Source organism: Melospiza melodia, chromosome 10, assembly GCF_035770615.1.
Source record: "Melospiza melodia melodia isolate bMelMel2 chromosome 10, bMelMel2.pri, whole genome shotgun sequence".
Lineage (NCBI taxonomy): Eukaryota > Metazoa > Chordata > Aves > Passeriformes > Passerellidae > Melospiza > Melospiza melodia.
Genome location: NC_086203.1, coordinates 24,903,487 through 24,919,792, shown reverse-complemented (window position 1 = coordinate 24,919,792; position 16,306 = coordinate 24,903,487). Strand labels below are relative to the sequence as shown.

Genomic DNA, 16,306 nt, shown 5'->3' with positions numbered 1-16,306 from the left:
GGGAATTTGAGCCTGGCTGGTGGACAAAGCCCATGGCTGTGGTGCATCATCAGAGGGGCTGTGGTGCAAGCCCTGGTTTTCAGATAAAGACATGCTGCAGAATTATGGGAAAGGGCATATTTGATAACATGTCAATACCAGAAGCCCTGTTTACAGGAATGGTTTTTTGGATGGGGGAGTCTAATCTCTGGATGTGAGTCAGATCACATTTGCATTTTAGTCCATCACAGAGGTATCCACCTGTGCTTAACAGTCTGAGCCTGACATGTAAACAAATGTATAGATAACTGTGCTAGCCACCAACCAATTCCCAGTCCTAGGGCTTCCTGGAATGTGGGGAAGGATATCTCAAACTGATCTGTGCACGCTGGAGCTTCACAGATTTTTGTGCACATCCTCAAAATGCTCAAGGTGATGGCTTGAGCATCATGTATTTCAGACCTGTTGGGGTGGGAATGGGGATGAGACCACATCATTCCCTGGGCATGAGAGTTTCTGGGCTGCTGGGAGGAGGGCAGTGGGTCTGGGGTGTGTGCAGGAGCCTGGGGGAATGGTACTGGATTGAAAGTGGGTACGTGCCAGCTGTTAATTGGTCAAGTAGGTGACTCCAAGAGAAGGGAAATGGAAGGAAAACAAGGAGGTTTCTGTGCATGTACTGCTTTCCTTTCTGACTCTGTGGTACATTGTTGATGATCCATAAAAATATTACACAGAGCAAAGTATGCTGTATTTCTTCATAACTCTGAAAATTGATGTTATATGAGGGTGGCTTCTTTTTCAGGGTCAGCTCTTTCTGTCCCTCAGATTCTGTGAGAAGCAGAGCTGGTTAAAAACACTCTGAACTGTCAGGGCAGTTTGGAGCTGTTTTTGAGTGTCCGAAGTGTGAGTGTGCTTCGGCCCCCCAGCGTTGTCTGCAAGGAGATTTCCTGCCAGGGTTACAAAGCTGACAGTTTGCAACAAGGTGGCAAGCTTTAGCATCCCTCAGTTTGTGGTGTGTCTTGTGTCGATGTTATCTCAGTCTCAGGGGTCATGTCTAGTGAAGAAAAAACTAAATAGTAGCTTGGGATTTTTGGATTTTATCAGACATACTTTAAAAAAAGAAAAAGCTCCTACGTGTTCATGTTCCCCTTAACTAAATAGTTGAGAGTTTCATTTTAGTTAATTGATTTATATTGGAAGCAATATGTGGTTGCCATAAAAATGTTGTAATTACAATTTTTTTTAAAAAGAAATGCCCTCTTAAAGGTTTGTATAACTCAGATGTTTTGTCAAACTGCAGCAATCCTGCAGAGGTCCAAATGCTTTTGAAGTGAAAATGATGAATCCTGTGAATTCCCCCATGAATGACTCAGACTCAGCCAGGTCTGGAGTGTGCTGTTGCCATGATAAAGAAGTTTCCCAGTATGCTGTGTGGTTGAGATGTCCCTTTGTAGCTAGAGGTGGCTCATGTGCCTGCATGGGAATAGTCCATGGGATGGGCCCTGGTGTTGGGAAACCCCCAGCAATTGCCATTGTGCCTGCAAGGCAAGGAGGAGTTTGGGCTTCTTTGAAGTTGTTTGTCACAAGGTGGACAACAGATTAAATCAGTTAAAAACCAGGTTTAGACTTACTCCTCCACTAGGAACTGTAAAGGTGTAAAATCAGTCTGTAATCAGGAATCTGCAATGGCCACTGTGTAGTTGCTTGGGCTTTTTATCACTGGTACTTGCTTAATTGCAAACACCAGAAACCTTTGTAAATGACATGCATTTCACTTCCAGATGGCATGTGAGAACTGCCCTCAGAGCAGGTAGAGCTGGTGTTGTGAGCTATTGCTCAGGGCTGTGCCTGAGGACAAATCATACCCTGAGGTATTTAGGGTAGGACTAGAAGGGTCTGCACCAGAGCAGTGAGAATCTCAGTGACTGGAGGATGCTGGCAGGAAAAATCCCATGTTTGTAACTGGTGGTGCCCAGCATCTCATCTGCAGCTGCTCAAGGACACAACTCCTTCTGCCAAAACTGTGAGCATCCCTAGTGTGGTGCTGAGGGGGTGGTGGGAAGTCTGCCTGCCTTTCCTGGTTTTGCCGGCAATCTTTTGGCAAGGGCAAGCTGTTCTGTGCTTCTGTCTCTCATTTGTTTCACAGGAACTTTGCTACTTGAGTCATAAAGAGATCTCAAATGAAAGAGTGAAGAATTGTTATTTGTGGGATAAAAGGCACTGCTGGGCTTCCTGAGGTGCAGAGATGCTCAAAAATCCTGTTCAGCTGCAGGAACTTGTTGACTCACTGTGTGTAGGGACCATTGTGCAGGTGCAGGGGAGTACTGTCTTTTTTGTTAGAGGTGCTGGCTGCACGCAACTTGGAGATCTCATGGTGAGCACCTCTATTCTGAGGACAGGGGTGGCTCCCATTTATCACTCATTCATCTGCATCTTGAAGGGTTCTCCAAGTGTGCAAACTTTGTGTGTGTTCCTTCCCAACTGAGCTCCAAGGGAAGGAGCATTCTGCCAGCATCCCTGGGGCACTGATGGGCGCCTGGTTCCCAGGCAAGGCAGAGCTGATCCTGAAGAACAGCCCTGGAGGGCACGAGGTGTGGGTGCATGGTTGTTGGAGCCTGGCAAGTCACTCTTCTGATTGCACTCCTTGCTACTGCAGGCACCCATTTTTCAGGGTGTAGATAGAAGATGTAGGTTTGGTGGTTATTTTGATGTGCAGCTCATTCTTGCACCACTGCTGGCAGCAGATGGAATAGGAGAGGCTCTTTCAGTCCCCAGAGTGATGTTCTTTGGCAAAGGCTTCATCTGCATATGAGAAAAATAGTTTTATGACTACAGCTCTGAATCTGTGAGTCAGGAAATTTAAAATGAAAGCTTCTAGGCTTTACCACTGGGTTTTATGTGGCTTGGATGGGATTTTTCTTCCCAGTTTATACCAGTGTCATCCTGCTATAAAATGGGGGTAAGTTATTTATTGGCTGTCTTTGATGCTTTCTGGAATATATGGAGGTAAAGTTGTTTCAAAGTGCTCAGCATTACCATTTTTAACATTTGGGGCTAGAAATCCTGAAGGACTAAGTGCTGCCTGACCTTTCAGCCTCTGCAGGGAAGGAAGCCTTTTCTCCTGTAATGTTTAGTTATTTGCAACCTACTAGATCAAAGGCAAATTGTCAGCCACAAAATCCATAGGACTGATGGGGTTGTAAGGAAACATGGGCCTGAGTGGGATCCCTCAATGTGAAAATAAATCCTCAGGTGGGGAAGAAGATGTTGTGCTTCCTTTCTGGTTTCTCTCACAACCATGGCATCCATCAGAAAGCAAATATTCTCTTTTTCATCCCTTTTTATTGCATATGTGGGATTTTTTTTGTTAGACACCAGCATAACATTTCCTGCTTGTCAATCTGGGATATTAATTAAAGATATACAGAAAGACAGAGCCCACAAAGTGCTGCTGCAAATCCTGACTGTACCGACCCAGTTGCAGAATTGGAGTTCCACCTCATTTCCAGCCTGATGTTGTCTCTGCAGACCCAAAAACGGTGGGAAATACTGCGTGGGTCGTCGTATGAAGTTTAAATCCTGCAACACAGAACCGTGCTCGAAGCTGAAGAAGGATTTCCGGGACGAGCAGTGTGCTGACTTTGATGGGAAACACTTCAACATCAACGGGCTGCCCACAAACGTGCGCTGGGTTCCCAAGTACAGCGGCAGTAAGTGGCTGGGGGGATGCAGGTCCTGCCTCCTGGATTGCTGCCTGGGGTGAGGGTGTTCGGATAACGTGCTCCTGGTGTCCCTCCTCCCCCTGCAGTCCTGATGAAGGATCGGTGCAAGCTCTTCTGCCGGGTGGCGGGGAACACGGCCTACTACCAGCTGCGGGACCGCGTCATCGACGGGACGCCCTGCGGCCCCGACACCAACGACATCTGCGTGCAGGGCCTCTGTCGGGTAATCATTGTCCCTTCCTCACCAAAAGGGCATGGCAGTTTGGTAGGGCAGGCTGGTGCTTCTGCACCATGCTCCAGGCAGGTGGTGGCATGTCCTCTGCACTCAGAGGATGCCTGTTACCAGCTGTGGGACCGCGTCATCGACGGGACGCCCTGCGGCCCCGACACCAACGACATCTGTGTGCAGGGCCTCTGCCGGGTGATCATTGTCCCTCCTCTTCACCAAAGGGAGATGGCAGTTTGGTAGGGCAGGCTGTTGCTTCTGCACCATGCTCCAGGCAGGTGGTGGCATGTCCTCTTCACTCAGAGGATGCCTGTTACCAGCTGCAGGCTCTGTAAGCCCCAAATGGTCTGAAACTTGTGCCAGCCTCCAGATTTGCCCAAGAGCCACATGTGGAATCATAGGATTATTTAGATGGAGACCTTTGAGATCAAGTCCCACCATTAACCCAGCAGTGCCAAGTTCACCACTAAACCATGTCCCCAAGTGCCATATCTACATGTCTTCTAATACTAACAGGGAGGGTGACTCCCAACATTGCCCTGAGCAGCCTGTTCCAGTGTTTGACAAACTTTTTGGTGAAGAATTATTTCCTAGTATCAAATCTAAGCCTCCTCTGTTGTACATGAGGCTGTTTTCTCTTGTTCTGTTGGTCGTTACCTGTGAAAAGAGCCTGACCCTCACCTGGCTACAACTTCCTTTCAGATAGTTGTAGAGAGTGAGAAAGTCTCTCCTGAGCCTCTTTTTCTCCAGGCTGAGCTCCGCAGCCACTCCTCATCTTAGTCTAGACCATTCACCAGGGGACACACTTAAGTGGAACATGTTTGCACGTCTGCCCTAGGTTACTGAGGGCTGTGGAATCTCAGCCTAAATCCCAGTGTTGCTTCCTTCTGTGTTTTGCCCCAGTTCCTCCTGATCAGGCCCCAGAGCCCTACATTTCCATTCACAATTGTTCTTCACACTTTTCTCTACAGGAACAATTGATGCAAGAATTTTTTTTCTAGTGAAAGCATTACCTGGTGCAAATAGTTGTTCTGATTCTTGCTTTGTAAAAAAGCCTTTTGTTGTAAAACCTTGTAGGATGGCCGCACTGTAAATCAGTGGAAAAATGTGGGGAAGCAAACCAGTTTATCTCACAGCAGCCTTTTCCATACACAGCTTTTGTGTGCCTTAATTAGGAGATTTGTCAATGCTGTTCTAGTCTGTATTTGCTCAATATGTTTTTTTCAATTTTTCTCTTAAAGCAAGCTGGATGTGATCATGTGCTGAATTCAAAAGCAAGAAGAGATAAATGTGGTGTTTGTGGTGGGGATAATTCTTCATGCAAAACTGTTGCAGGCACATTTAACACAGTGCATTATGGTAAGAATCTGTTGCTAAAAATTTTATGGTGAAAAAATGTGGGTCTATAAAAGCCATTACAACACTTAATCTACAAAAACGCCGATGTAAAACACAAAATCCTTCTAGCTATAGTATATTCCTTTTTATAACTATTTATGCTATCCCTAAATGAAAAGTATCAGCTTGTGTAATGTGAAGTAACTTAGCTCATTTCCCTTCCCTTGCAGAAAACAAATCAAGTGCCTGTGTAATAGCCTTGACTTCCTGTTCCATCTTTCCTAGGTTATAACGTTGTGGTTCGCATCCCAGCTGGTGCCACTAATATTGATGTGCGTCAGCACAGTTACTCAGGGAAACCAGAGGATGACAACTACCTGGGTGAGTTGTGTTCCTTATGTCACTCCAGAAATCTGCCTTGTTGTCTGGCTGTGGTGATGTATCTACTGGCAGCTCTCTGCTAGGGAGGTTGAAGAATTAATTTGAGGGAGATGTTTTCTTGGTGAGAATTTTTCTGTGTCTGCCAAACATTCAACCTTATCATCTTTTTTTTTTTTTTTTTTTTTTTCTTCATGTCATCCTAGTTGCCTAGTTGCAAGGTCTGGGAGGTTCTCCAATTATAAGAAATATTCCCTTAGGGTGTGTCTAGGGCTGTGAAGGACTGTTGAGCCTGGGTGGTAGCTGAGGGACAAAGCTGGGAACCAAACAGCATTCTGAGCTCTGCTGGAGTCTCCTCACTGCAACTTTATCTCTGCTGTCACCATGCTTTGTTGGTGCCATGTCCTGAAAGATGTTTGTAAACACATACAAAGAGAAATTATTTTCTTCTGAGAATAATAATTCTGATTTCAGATAGTGAGGCCTTCTTGTCCCTGCCTGATAGTGACATGTAACTGTAAAGAAATACTCTGCACCAAAGATATTGGTTTGATTTGAACCTAACAGTAACTTGGCCTTTAGAGGCAGATGAAAATGCTTGTGGTGCTGTGTTAGACCACTGTCCTACATGCACATATATGCTGCTAGCATGGCCATGAGTGTCTTTTCCACCATGATCACTCACCCCACAGATAGTTCTGTTTGGCTTCAATAACAGAGATAATACAAATGAGCCTCACTACTGATGTTACACTTCCCAGTTGAAGGCTGATTTTGCCATTAAGTCCTGTCAGTCTCTAGTCCTCCTGTTTTGCACACCCTGTGCCTTGCACCCCCAGCTGTGTTCCAGTAGCACAGGGTCCTGTACTTAAATCTTTGAACGGGGCCCTTCATCTTGTTCTGTCACCAAGTTCCTGTAACTAGGTGTGTTAATAAGGGGAGTTGGTTGGTGGCCCCTAGCCCATCAAAGGTATAGGGAGTCATTTGAGAAACAAGTGCCAGAGACCACCATGCACCAAAGGGAGGCAATGACAGCCTTGCTGTTGCTCTGAAATGCCATCCATGTGCTGGACCCTTCACTGAGGCAAAAAGTTGAGATGGTGCAGCATGAATGCACATCAGCACCAAAAAATGGTCTCAGAGTTTTCTGTCTTGGAGGAGGGAGCCAAATTTTATTTTTCATCTTCCCTGGGAAAAGCAATCCTCCCTATGTTATGCTTTTTCAAACTGGTTCACCCCAGAAGGAGCCCCAAAGTTCTCAGCTCTTCTTGGAGGGCCTTTAATCTTCTTGGGAAACAATGAAGTCAAATCTTCTTTAATGTTGCTTTAATATTGCTGGGAAAGCATCTCTTCACATTAGGCCTGACTGGAAGTAAATGAGAAGTGTGCATGTGTCCACTTACTTTGCAGCTCACTGAGTGTGAAATCTTGGGCCCTCAGTTACTGTGAACCTTGTAGTTGCTTAACAATTTAGGAGGAATTTGATGTTGTCATCAAGTCCAAGATGTACCTACTGTTATAGGAGATATAGTAAAAGAGAAGTAATCCCTTAATGAGTTTTACTACTGCCTAATAACATTAAAACCTCCAAAGTGTGAAACTTGGTTGAGAGTAGCCTCTGCTTTGTGAGGTTTTCTCCATCTATGTCTTTTTGCTACTAAGCAGTGTTTTGCTTCATTATGTCTCCTCATTCGAAGGAAAAACTTTCCCTTTGGTGTTTTGGTGTTTAGATTTTTCAGTACAGGGGCTTTTTAGTAACATAGCTGTGATGGGTGAAATGGTGGGGAAACTAACTTAGGAAATTAGCTACATAATCGCATTAGTGTGAAGTTGTGCAGCAGACTGCTGTTTTCAGGAAACTGTTCCTTTTATAAAGCATTTAGGCTTTAAGCCTCCAGTGCTCTCACATACCTTAAGATTTGGAATAATAAAAAGTATGGGGGGAGGAGGGAGAGGGCAACCAATGGGAAAATACTGACCAAGCTCTTTGTAATTATATACTAGAAATTATGTTTAGGTAATTAGGGTGCATACATTTACCCTAAGAACACACCTGGAAACACCAGGGAAGACACCCTATCCACACAGCTCATGAAAAGTTTTGGGCAGGATTATTTCTGTGGTACATGTGGGGATACAGCCTATGTGTACTCCTTGCAGCAGCCAGCCCAGAATGCCTTTTGGATACCTCTGTTTTGGGTTATGGATGAACTGTTTAGCAACAACTTCAGGAATTCAGCCTTCATTTTTAGGAGGCTTTCCAGTGGAAAAAGGAGAAGGCAGAATGTCTGCAAGAGCTCTGCTGCTCACTTTACATCCTTTCTGTTTGAGAATGCCAGTGGGTTCCCCCCCCCCCAGAGAAAGGAGCACTGAGAGCACGACCCACGTTGTTATGTATGTATGAGTTAATTCTGCCTCTTTAGTTATTGTTTTTTGCACCTATGCAGCCTTATCTAACAGTCAAGGAGACTTTATATTAAATGGAGACTTTGTCGTCAGTATGTTTAAAAGGGAAATCAAAGTTGGGAATGCTGTGATCGAATACAGTGGCTCCGATAATACTGTTGAAAGGATTAATTCTACAGATCGGATTGAGCAAGAAATAACACTTCAGGTGAAGTATATGTTGTGTGTATGGACAAGTCTGCCCAGCTTTGTTGGACTGAAAACAGTGGGCAGTGATATCTGTTGATTTACTCTGCTTCATTTTTCTTCCTCTCAGGTTTTATCAGTGGGCAATTTGTACAATCCTGACGTTCGTTACACATTCAATATCCCTATTGAGGACAAACCTCAGCAGTTTTACTGGAATGAGCATGGCCCATGGCAGCCCTGCAGTAAGCTCTGCCAAGGTGGGTGCTTGGGAAGGGTAGTTTTGTCCTGGATTCATTTGGGGTCTGGGCAGTTCATCAAACAGATCCCTCTCTGTCAAGAGATTCTCACCCTGTGAGTATTGTTGTTTCCCTGGTCTGCAGGAAGGATAACATCCTATAAGGGGCTTCTGGGTTTCAGAGCAGGGCACCTTACAGCCCCTCACAGCTAGGTGAGCCTCACAACCTGGTTTGCAGGTGAGGAAGCTGAAGCACAGAAAATGAGGCATTTCCTAAGGGTGGCCACCCTGCTAAATACTCAGAGCCCATCCTTGTGGAGGTACTGAGCTCTCTGCCTGTGTCCATCCCATCTACAATAAACCCTTTCTGCCTCGCTTAGTCTTAAACCCCCTCCCTGTTTCTGACAGAGGTAGAAAAGCACACCTAAGCATGTCTTAAATATTACTATAAAAGGTGTAGGAGAAATAGCTGAATTGATCACTTACTGCTTGACTCAAACCAAGTGCTGGTTTTCTCTGCAGGAGAACGCAAAAGGAAGCCTGTGTGTAAGAGAGAGTCAGATCAGCTCACGGTGTCAGATCAGCGATGCGATCGACTTCCCCAGCCTGAGCCCAGCACCGAGCCTTGTAACACAGAGTGTGAATTAAGGTGCACTGTGCTCAGCCATGTATATAAATAACATTGTGTACTTATTATTTACTCCTCTTGCCTTTCGCTTCTCACCCTAATTCCCTTTCTCACCAGCCTGTATTAGATTTTAAAAAAGAAAAGGATTGGTAGTTGCCTCTTTGTCAACCAAGAGAGATTGTCATCCACCAGTGATGTTTTGAAAGGCACTTCTCAATGTTTTTACATTTCTCTTGCTGGATTCAATTAGAGCTAACTATAACAAAAATTCTCTAATGTTGAAAAATCTCCCTGTGCAATACAAGGCCTGAAATTTGCATGTGCCTGGATCAGAAATGCTCAGTGCCATTCTACATACAGCCTGCAGAGAGGGGAAAACATACACTCATACACTTAAAGCAAAAACGTAGCTAAGACTTGGATTTATCACTGTTTATTTAAAGCAAAGAATAGGCTTAAGTGTAGAATGGGTTTGGGGCTGTCCCCAGACAATTCTTGGCAAGCTGGAATTGATGGAGCACAGTCTAAATCATCACAACCCATTTTCCTTTAAAAAGCAATCTGTTTTCCTTCCTGGGGCTTAAATGTGGTGGCATTAAGCCTCTGCTGGTGAAGCAATTCAGAAGGCTGAGTTTCCCGAGGGGTTTCTGCAGCCCTGTTAAACCGGGGCTGTGCAGGGGCTGTGCGGGGCCGGGTTGTCGCGGTAACAGCTGTTGCCATTGCAACAGGTTGGAAACTTGAGAAGGGCAAAACAGGAGTTTGAAAAGCATGCAGGGATGTGAGGCTCCCACCAGTCAGGAGCTATTGATTCCAAATCCCCTTGATCTTATTCTTCTCTGGGCTGTGATAGAATTTGCTCTCTTGGGTTGGGAGCAGGGCTCTATGCTCCCTGTACAGGCACAGGCAGCAGCCCGAGGGTCTCCAGGACCCCTAGAGGATGTCACTGCCTCCTCCCCCAGAAGCCACCCCTGCCAGGTGTGAGGGGCAATGGACCCTGTTGGCTTCAGGGTCTCCAGCACCTCCCTGGATCAGGCCTCATGTCCAGCATCTCTTTCCAGAGCTGGACTGATGTGAAGCAGGGATGTATCCCCAGGTGGGTGCTTGGGGGCCTCCAGCACCATCCTTGTTGTCCATCTTACAGAGGAGGCAACAGGATGGAAATCTGTCAAGAGAGAGCACCTCTAATCCCTGCTGACACAGCTAGGGCTTGAGTATCTTGTAGCAAGTCATTTGCTTATTCTTTGGAGAGTTGAAACTGCTTTGTGGGTGTCCTTTATTGTGGAACACCTCTCCAGCCTGTGCAGATCATTTTCTGATGCTGTATTTTCCAGTTTTTAGATGCTGAGGTGGTGAGTGCAGGAGAACACGGGGTGGAAAGTTTTCAGAAGCTTTCAGAGCACTGTTCCTTGCTTGCTCATGAACTCTCCTTGCCACCTTGGCTGGTCCCACAGGATTACAGTGTGCCTTTGCTATCTTTCTTTTGCTTAAGAAAGACCTTTCTGCCAGTTCCTTCCCTTCAAGCAGCAATGCCAGGCTAATTGTAAGTCCCAAAACACTGGGAAGTGTGACACAGCGCCAAAACTTCCTGTTCAAGAGCATATATTCCTTATTTCTGTCCCACACCCTTGAGCATGTTCCCTGCAGAGCCTGGGGCTGATGTTTGCTGTCCCTGGCACAGGTGGCACATCGCGAGGAAGAGCGAGTGCACGGCACAGTGCGGGCTGGGCTACCGCACGCTGGAGATCTACTGCTCCAAGTACAGCCGGCTGGAGGGCAAGATAGAGAAGGTGGATGATCGCTTCTGCAACAGCCAGACCAAGCCCAGCACGAGGGAGAAGTGCACTGGAGACTGCAACGTGGGAGGATGGCGCTATTCGGCCTGGACTGAGGTAAGGGATGCTCTGTGGCACGGAGAATCCGCTCCGTGCGCAGCAGTACATTGGGCTGTTTAGGTTGCTAACAGAATATATGTAAAATATGGCCACAGTGCTTCTGCTTTCATTGCTTCCTATGGAGGACGCTCTAGTCTGAATCAGCCTGGTACTCCTTACCTACCACTGCAATTAATTGTCTCATCTTCATTACATGAAGCTCTGCTAGCTGCCATCAAAGCTGTTACTGCTGCCAGGAGCTGGGAAGGACATGTTGCCATCATCAGAGAGCTTCTGAAATTTGTTTCCTTTACACATCTTTTTGCATTAACAAGAATATTCCTGAATGCAGGCGCCAAGAGATTGATGAGCCTCAGGTTTTCCAGGGAGGGTGCAGTGAAGGGGGGCTGGCTGGTCAGAGAAAGTTAATCTCTCTTAAAATGAGAACAAACAGCAGCCATTTAGGAGAACTGAAAGGCAACACTTGTAAAAGTAATAATGGGGTTATATTCTGAAATGAATTTGAGAAACACATCGCCACGACATTTTATTAAGCTTAGCAAGATTAGCTTTTTAAAGGAATACATAAAGTAAAAGCCTGTTACTTGAAGTATAAGCTGTTGCTCTGGAGGTTTCCTGCAGTCACTCCACAGTGAGGGAGGAGGCAATAGCAGTAGAGTGGCAGGAAATGTTAACTCTTTGTGTCCCTCCAGTGCTCCAAGAGCTGTGGCGGGGGCACGCGGCGGCGGCGAGCCATGTGTGTGAACACCTACAATGATGTGCTGGACGACAGCAAGTGCAGCCAGCAGGAGAAGCTGACGGTGCAGAGGTGCAGTGACTTCTCGTGCCCACAGTGGAAAACTGGCGACTGGTCTGAGGTGGGTGCTGAGCACCAGGCTGGGCTCACCCTGCTGGTCCTCCACCCTGAGGGGCTGCTGTCTGCAAACAAGTGTCTCTGTCTCCATCCCTGATTGTCTTGTTTGTGCCTCCTGCAGAAGGTGGCAAGCCTGTGCACAGGGGGGCTTCAGACAGGCAGTGAAGTCATTGGCCTTGTGGTCAAGTGGCCACTTTCCCCCCTGCAAAGCCACCGGGGGTTAATGTCTCTGCAATCCTGCAGTAATTTCTCCACAGTTTTTCTGTACTTCTGCCGTGTATTTGAGAAGAAAAATACCTTCTGCCCTCATTTTCCCTTGAGATTGTCCTCAAGAGCCCTGGCAGCTCTGGCTGTCACTGGAGGGCAGGATTGCACCCTGCTGATGTTTTGCTCAGCCTCTCTCTGCTGTTTATTACTGCTTCCACTGCTGCTGGTGTTTTTTGCAATGCAACAAAATGATCTTGCTAGGTTTGTCTCTGCAGCAGGACTGGGGGTCCTGGAGAACAATCTTCAAAGGGTGCTCATCTTCATTGTAGCCAAATTTCTCTTGTTTCTGTGAATCATGTTCTTTTAGGGCATAATGAAAGCAATTAAATGGGAACAGGGATTGTTTTCTACCAAACGTGTCTTCTGATTCGAGTTGGTGGCAGTCCAAGCCATGCCAGGGCAGTGGGAGAAGTGCTCACAGCCTGCAGAAGCCAAGACCCTTAAAATGCACACTCAGAAAGAACAAGTGTTTTAGAAACACCCTGTTGTGCACAGCTAAAACCCCACAGGGCAGTGCTGTGTCTTTGCCCTGTGTCTCAGAGCTACTGGAATTCGAGAGACTTTGTGGTCTCACTTTGCCCATGCTGAAGGATTCTAGCCCAACAGTGCTCTCCATGATCCAGCCCCTGCTCTAGACCAGCTCCTGAGAGCAATCTTCTTCTTGACAAGACACTCCCCTGTCTTTCATGTTGATGTTAGCTAAAGAGCTGCACTTCAGCACCAGGATATTTTTTAACCAGTGATTGCAGTAGATCTCCAGGTTTATTTTCCAGTGCCAGAGCAGGTGCTGAGCTGGCAGTGCATCCCCAGCACCACCTGAGCTTGCACTTTTCTCCTCACAGTGCTTGGTCACCTGTGGAAAAGGGCACAAGCACCGCCAGACGTGGTGCCAGTTTGGAGAAGATCGATTAAACGACAGGTTTTGCGACCCCAAGACGAAGCCAGAGTCGGTGCAGATGTGCCAGCAGCAGGAGTGTGCCTCGTGGCAAGTGGGGCCCTGGGGACAGGTACCACACAGCCCCACAGGGCTCCTGCCTGGGGGGACCTGGATGAGGGTGGCTCTGGGGCTGGGCGCTGCCCTTTCATCCAGATTCAGCAGCATAACTGTGTTAATTGATTTGCACACCAAAGCAGCCCTCTGTTTGCTCGGGTTCAGCGGATAGGCAGCAATAACAGTACCTGCCCTTTGTGCTAAATTTAATCTCTGTCATACTGAATTGGCCATGATTTTCAAAAAAAGAGGTTTCCAAGGTTACGCTCCTAAATCCATATTTAGGCACATAAATACATGCCCTAATTTTCACAGAAAAGCTGCTCGCGTTGAATAACTTTTGTTGCTTTCAATGTTTTCCAGTTTCTGGGTTAGTGAGGAGTTTTTTTTCTGTTAAAATACAAGTTACTCATTCCTCCCAGAGTGTTCTGGCATCTGCTTTTTCACAAAGCTGTTAGCTCTTGACTTAAAAAACAGGAGTAAACCCAGACCAGTTGTCCCAGTCAGACATATTTCCCATCAGTAAAATTATTCATTAGCTGCTCGTGCTACCATGGGGCTGAACAACCAGTTTTAAAGAAGGATATCATACAGGTTCTACCAGACTCTGCTTCTAATGTGTGCAGCAAAGTAAATCATTTCAGTGTTCCACCTTCCTTCCCAAAGAAGCAAGTGAAGCGTGCAAGGCACTGGTGGCTGCAGCGAGTTAAAACTTTGACCTAATTTAAAGCTGAAATGCATGAAGTGGAGAGAAACCAGAAGGGAAACTGTCTTTAATTTTTGCTGCTTTTGCTATGTGCCTAAACAAAGACTGGGTAATTAATACTTTCTAACCAAAGCACCTACTCAGACCCAGTGCTCTTTTCTCCCATCTGTCTTCTCCCAGTGCACTGTGACTTGTGGCCAAGGCTACCAGATGAGAGCAGTGAAGTGTGTTGTGGGCACCTACGTGTCAGTGGTGGATGATAATGAGTGTAATGCTGCAACCAGGCCCACAGATACCCAGGTAAATCCTGCTCTCTTGTCTCCATCTCTTCCCAGTGTGTGTATAGAGGCTTCCAGTCTACAGGTTCAGGGGACATCTTGCTGCAGCAAAGCTTTGCCCTGAATGCCAGCCATGAAGAGCAGTACTTTGGGCTGCTCATGGTTGTTGGAAAGATGCAGCACAGCACCCTGCTTTTGTAGAAATGGGATAGATAAACAGGGAGTTCCCATCCAGATCCTCTCTATGTGGTTCACCTTACACTCTGAAGCACCAGATTGCCAGAAAGGCAACAGACAACCTATGGAGGGTATCAGGGCTTTTTGGATGAAAATTAATTACCTTTGCTTATGGTTTATATCCATGGAGCTCTAGCAATGAGTTGTGAGGGTGTATTCAGATGCAGCACTATTGCTGGAGTCTTAAGAGCTCATGAGCTAAAGAATCTGCAGTGGATTAATCTGGAATAGCAACAAGAGACCTCAAGGTTGAGACATATTTACTGGCCTCAGAGGTTCAGGTTTTGACACAGCAGACACCTCCTTTGGCTTGCATGGAGTCAAGGATGCCTGGCTGCAGGACTGTTGCTGTTGCCCCTCACCACAAATGATGGTGAGAGGCCATTTCTTGTCTGCTGCATGTGACAGTGTAATGTTTGTGACAGCTACAGTTCCAGACACGTCCTCCCTGGCCAGATAAATTGAGAAATCTTGCACACCTTTTGCAAATTTGCTGAAGAGGCTTTCCATGCTGTGTACTTGGAAGCAAACATGTAAATTCCCATTTCAAACAGAGGATATGTCCAAGGTGTCTGGAGGAGCTGGATAAAACAGAACATAACCATCTATCTGTCATCTAGGAGAATTGTAGTGTTCATGCCCTGTGCAACTTCAGTCTTGCATAAACTCAGAGTTTAACCAAGGCCACAACATTTGGGAAAGAGCTGTTTTTCTCATGTATGGACACCAGTTGCACTGCAGTCAAGAGGTAACAAACCCACCTGTCATCAGCCATCATATGGCATGCATGCCTCCAGCATAAGGGAAATCACAGCAAAACAGAAATTGGGTTTGCCATTTGTCAGAAGCTGCTCTCCCCCTCACAGGGACCATCACTCTTAATTTCCTTTTTGGCAAAGACTAGTCAATGGAGTAAAGTCATGGATGTTCATAGTTTCTGACACCAGACCTCCTGGGAGGTCCAGACAGGACCAGAGCCCTGCTGTGAGGCATTGTACAAAGACTGAGCAGAATGACATGTCTGTCCCCAAAACCTCACATTGCTTGATGTGTGGTGGAAATCAGCACATGGATATAGGTGGTCTGGTGGGCTGCAGGGAATCAAAGGGCTGCAATCAGCAGCATAACCTTTATTGTGTGGGCTGCAGGTCTCACACTGAAGGAAGGGAGCTTTGAAAGGAGATAAAGTTGCTGTTTTGCAGATGTGTGTTCATGCCAGAACGTTTAATGAACTTTCATCTTTTGCCTCAAAAACATCTGGTTTTAATGCATGGAGATGGCACATGGTTATAGGGATCCCTATTGCAGAGTTCCTAATAAGTCAAAAGTCCACATTGGGTATTCCATATGAAGGCCTCAGGAAAGGATGCTGAGTTTTGCTGATTCACCAAGGGGATGCAGGGAGGAAGCTGCCTGCACAATGCATGCAGGTCACAGAGTTTCAAGATGTTGCCTATTCTCCATAATTACGTTGAAGAGGAGGTGGTTTATTCAAAACATCTGCAAATTCTTTATTTCCTATTTTTCCCCCATGTATTTCCTGTACAGGACTGTGAGATAGCTGTATGTCCTCCCCATCCAAATAGTCCTGAAGCCAAGAGAGCCATATCAGGTGTTCACAGGACACAGTGGAGATTTGGATCCTGGACACCGGTAAGCACACATCACAATACTTTCAGGATTATTTTACAGTAGACAATGTGATATTTTAAAGTGCATATGCCCAACTTCATTACAAAGTCCTTGCAATGTATGTCAAGCAGCTTCCTAGTGAAGTGCTCTTTGCTCTTCCCTAGTGCTCTGCAACATGTGGGAAGGGCACCCGAATGAGATACGTCAGCTGCCGGGATGACCAGGGCTCCGTGGCTGATGAGTCAGCTTGTTTCCACCTTCCAAAGCCATCAGCCACAGAAACGTGCACCGTGACACCATGTGGGCAGTGGAAGGCCTTGGAGTGGAGCTCTGTAAGCATCATGCTGTC

General features: G+C 46.3%; 1 protein-coding gene across 7 annotated transcripts in view; it reads left to right on the top strand.

Annotated features, from left to right (window-relative positions):
• The window catches only part of ADAMTS9 (ADAM metallopeptidase with thrombospondin type 1 motif 9), a 78,529-nt gene that overhangs the window by 25,297 nt on the left and 36,926 nt on the right, over window positions 1-16,306 (top strand). For all 7 annotated transcript variants that reach the window (XR_010028861.1, XM_063164942.1, XM_063164940.1 and 4 more), the window contains 13 exons: window positions 3,508-3,689; window positions 3,788-3,924; window positions 5,169-5,286; window positions 5,551-5,646; window positions 8,091-8,257; window positions 8,366-8,495; window positions 8,996-9,122; window positions 10,780-10,990; window positions 11,686-11,850; window positions 12,956-13,120; window positions 13,991-14,110; window positions 15,874-15,978; window positions 16,122-16,289. Coding sequence is in view for 6 of the 7 variants with exons in the window: in XM_063164942.1 (XP_063021012.1) it covers window positions 3,508-3,689; window positions 3,788-3,924; window positions 5,169-5,286; window positions 5,551-5,646; window positions 8,091-8,257; window positions 8,366-8,495; window positions 8,996-9,122; window positions 10,780-10,990; window positions 11,686-11,850; window positions 12,956-13,120; window positions 13,991-14,110; window positions 15,874-15,978; window positions 16,122-16,289 (1,891 nt within the window). In the remaining variant the exon portion in view is untranslated. The remainder of the gene's footprint in view (window positions 1-3,507; window positions 3,690-3,787; window positions 3,925-5,168; window positions 5,287-5,550; window positions 5,647-8,090; window positions 8,258-8,365; window positions 8,496-8,995; window positions 9,123-10,779; window positions 10,991-11,685; window positions 11,851-12,955; window positions 13,121-13,990; window positions 14,111-15,873; window positions 15,979-16,121; window positions 16,290-16,306) is intronic.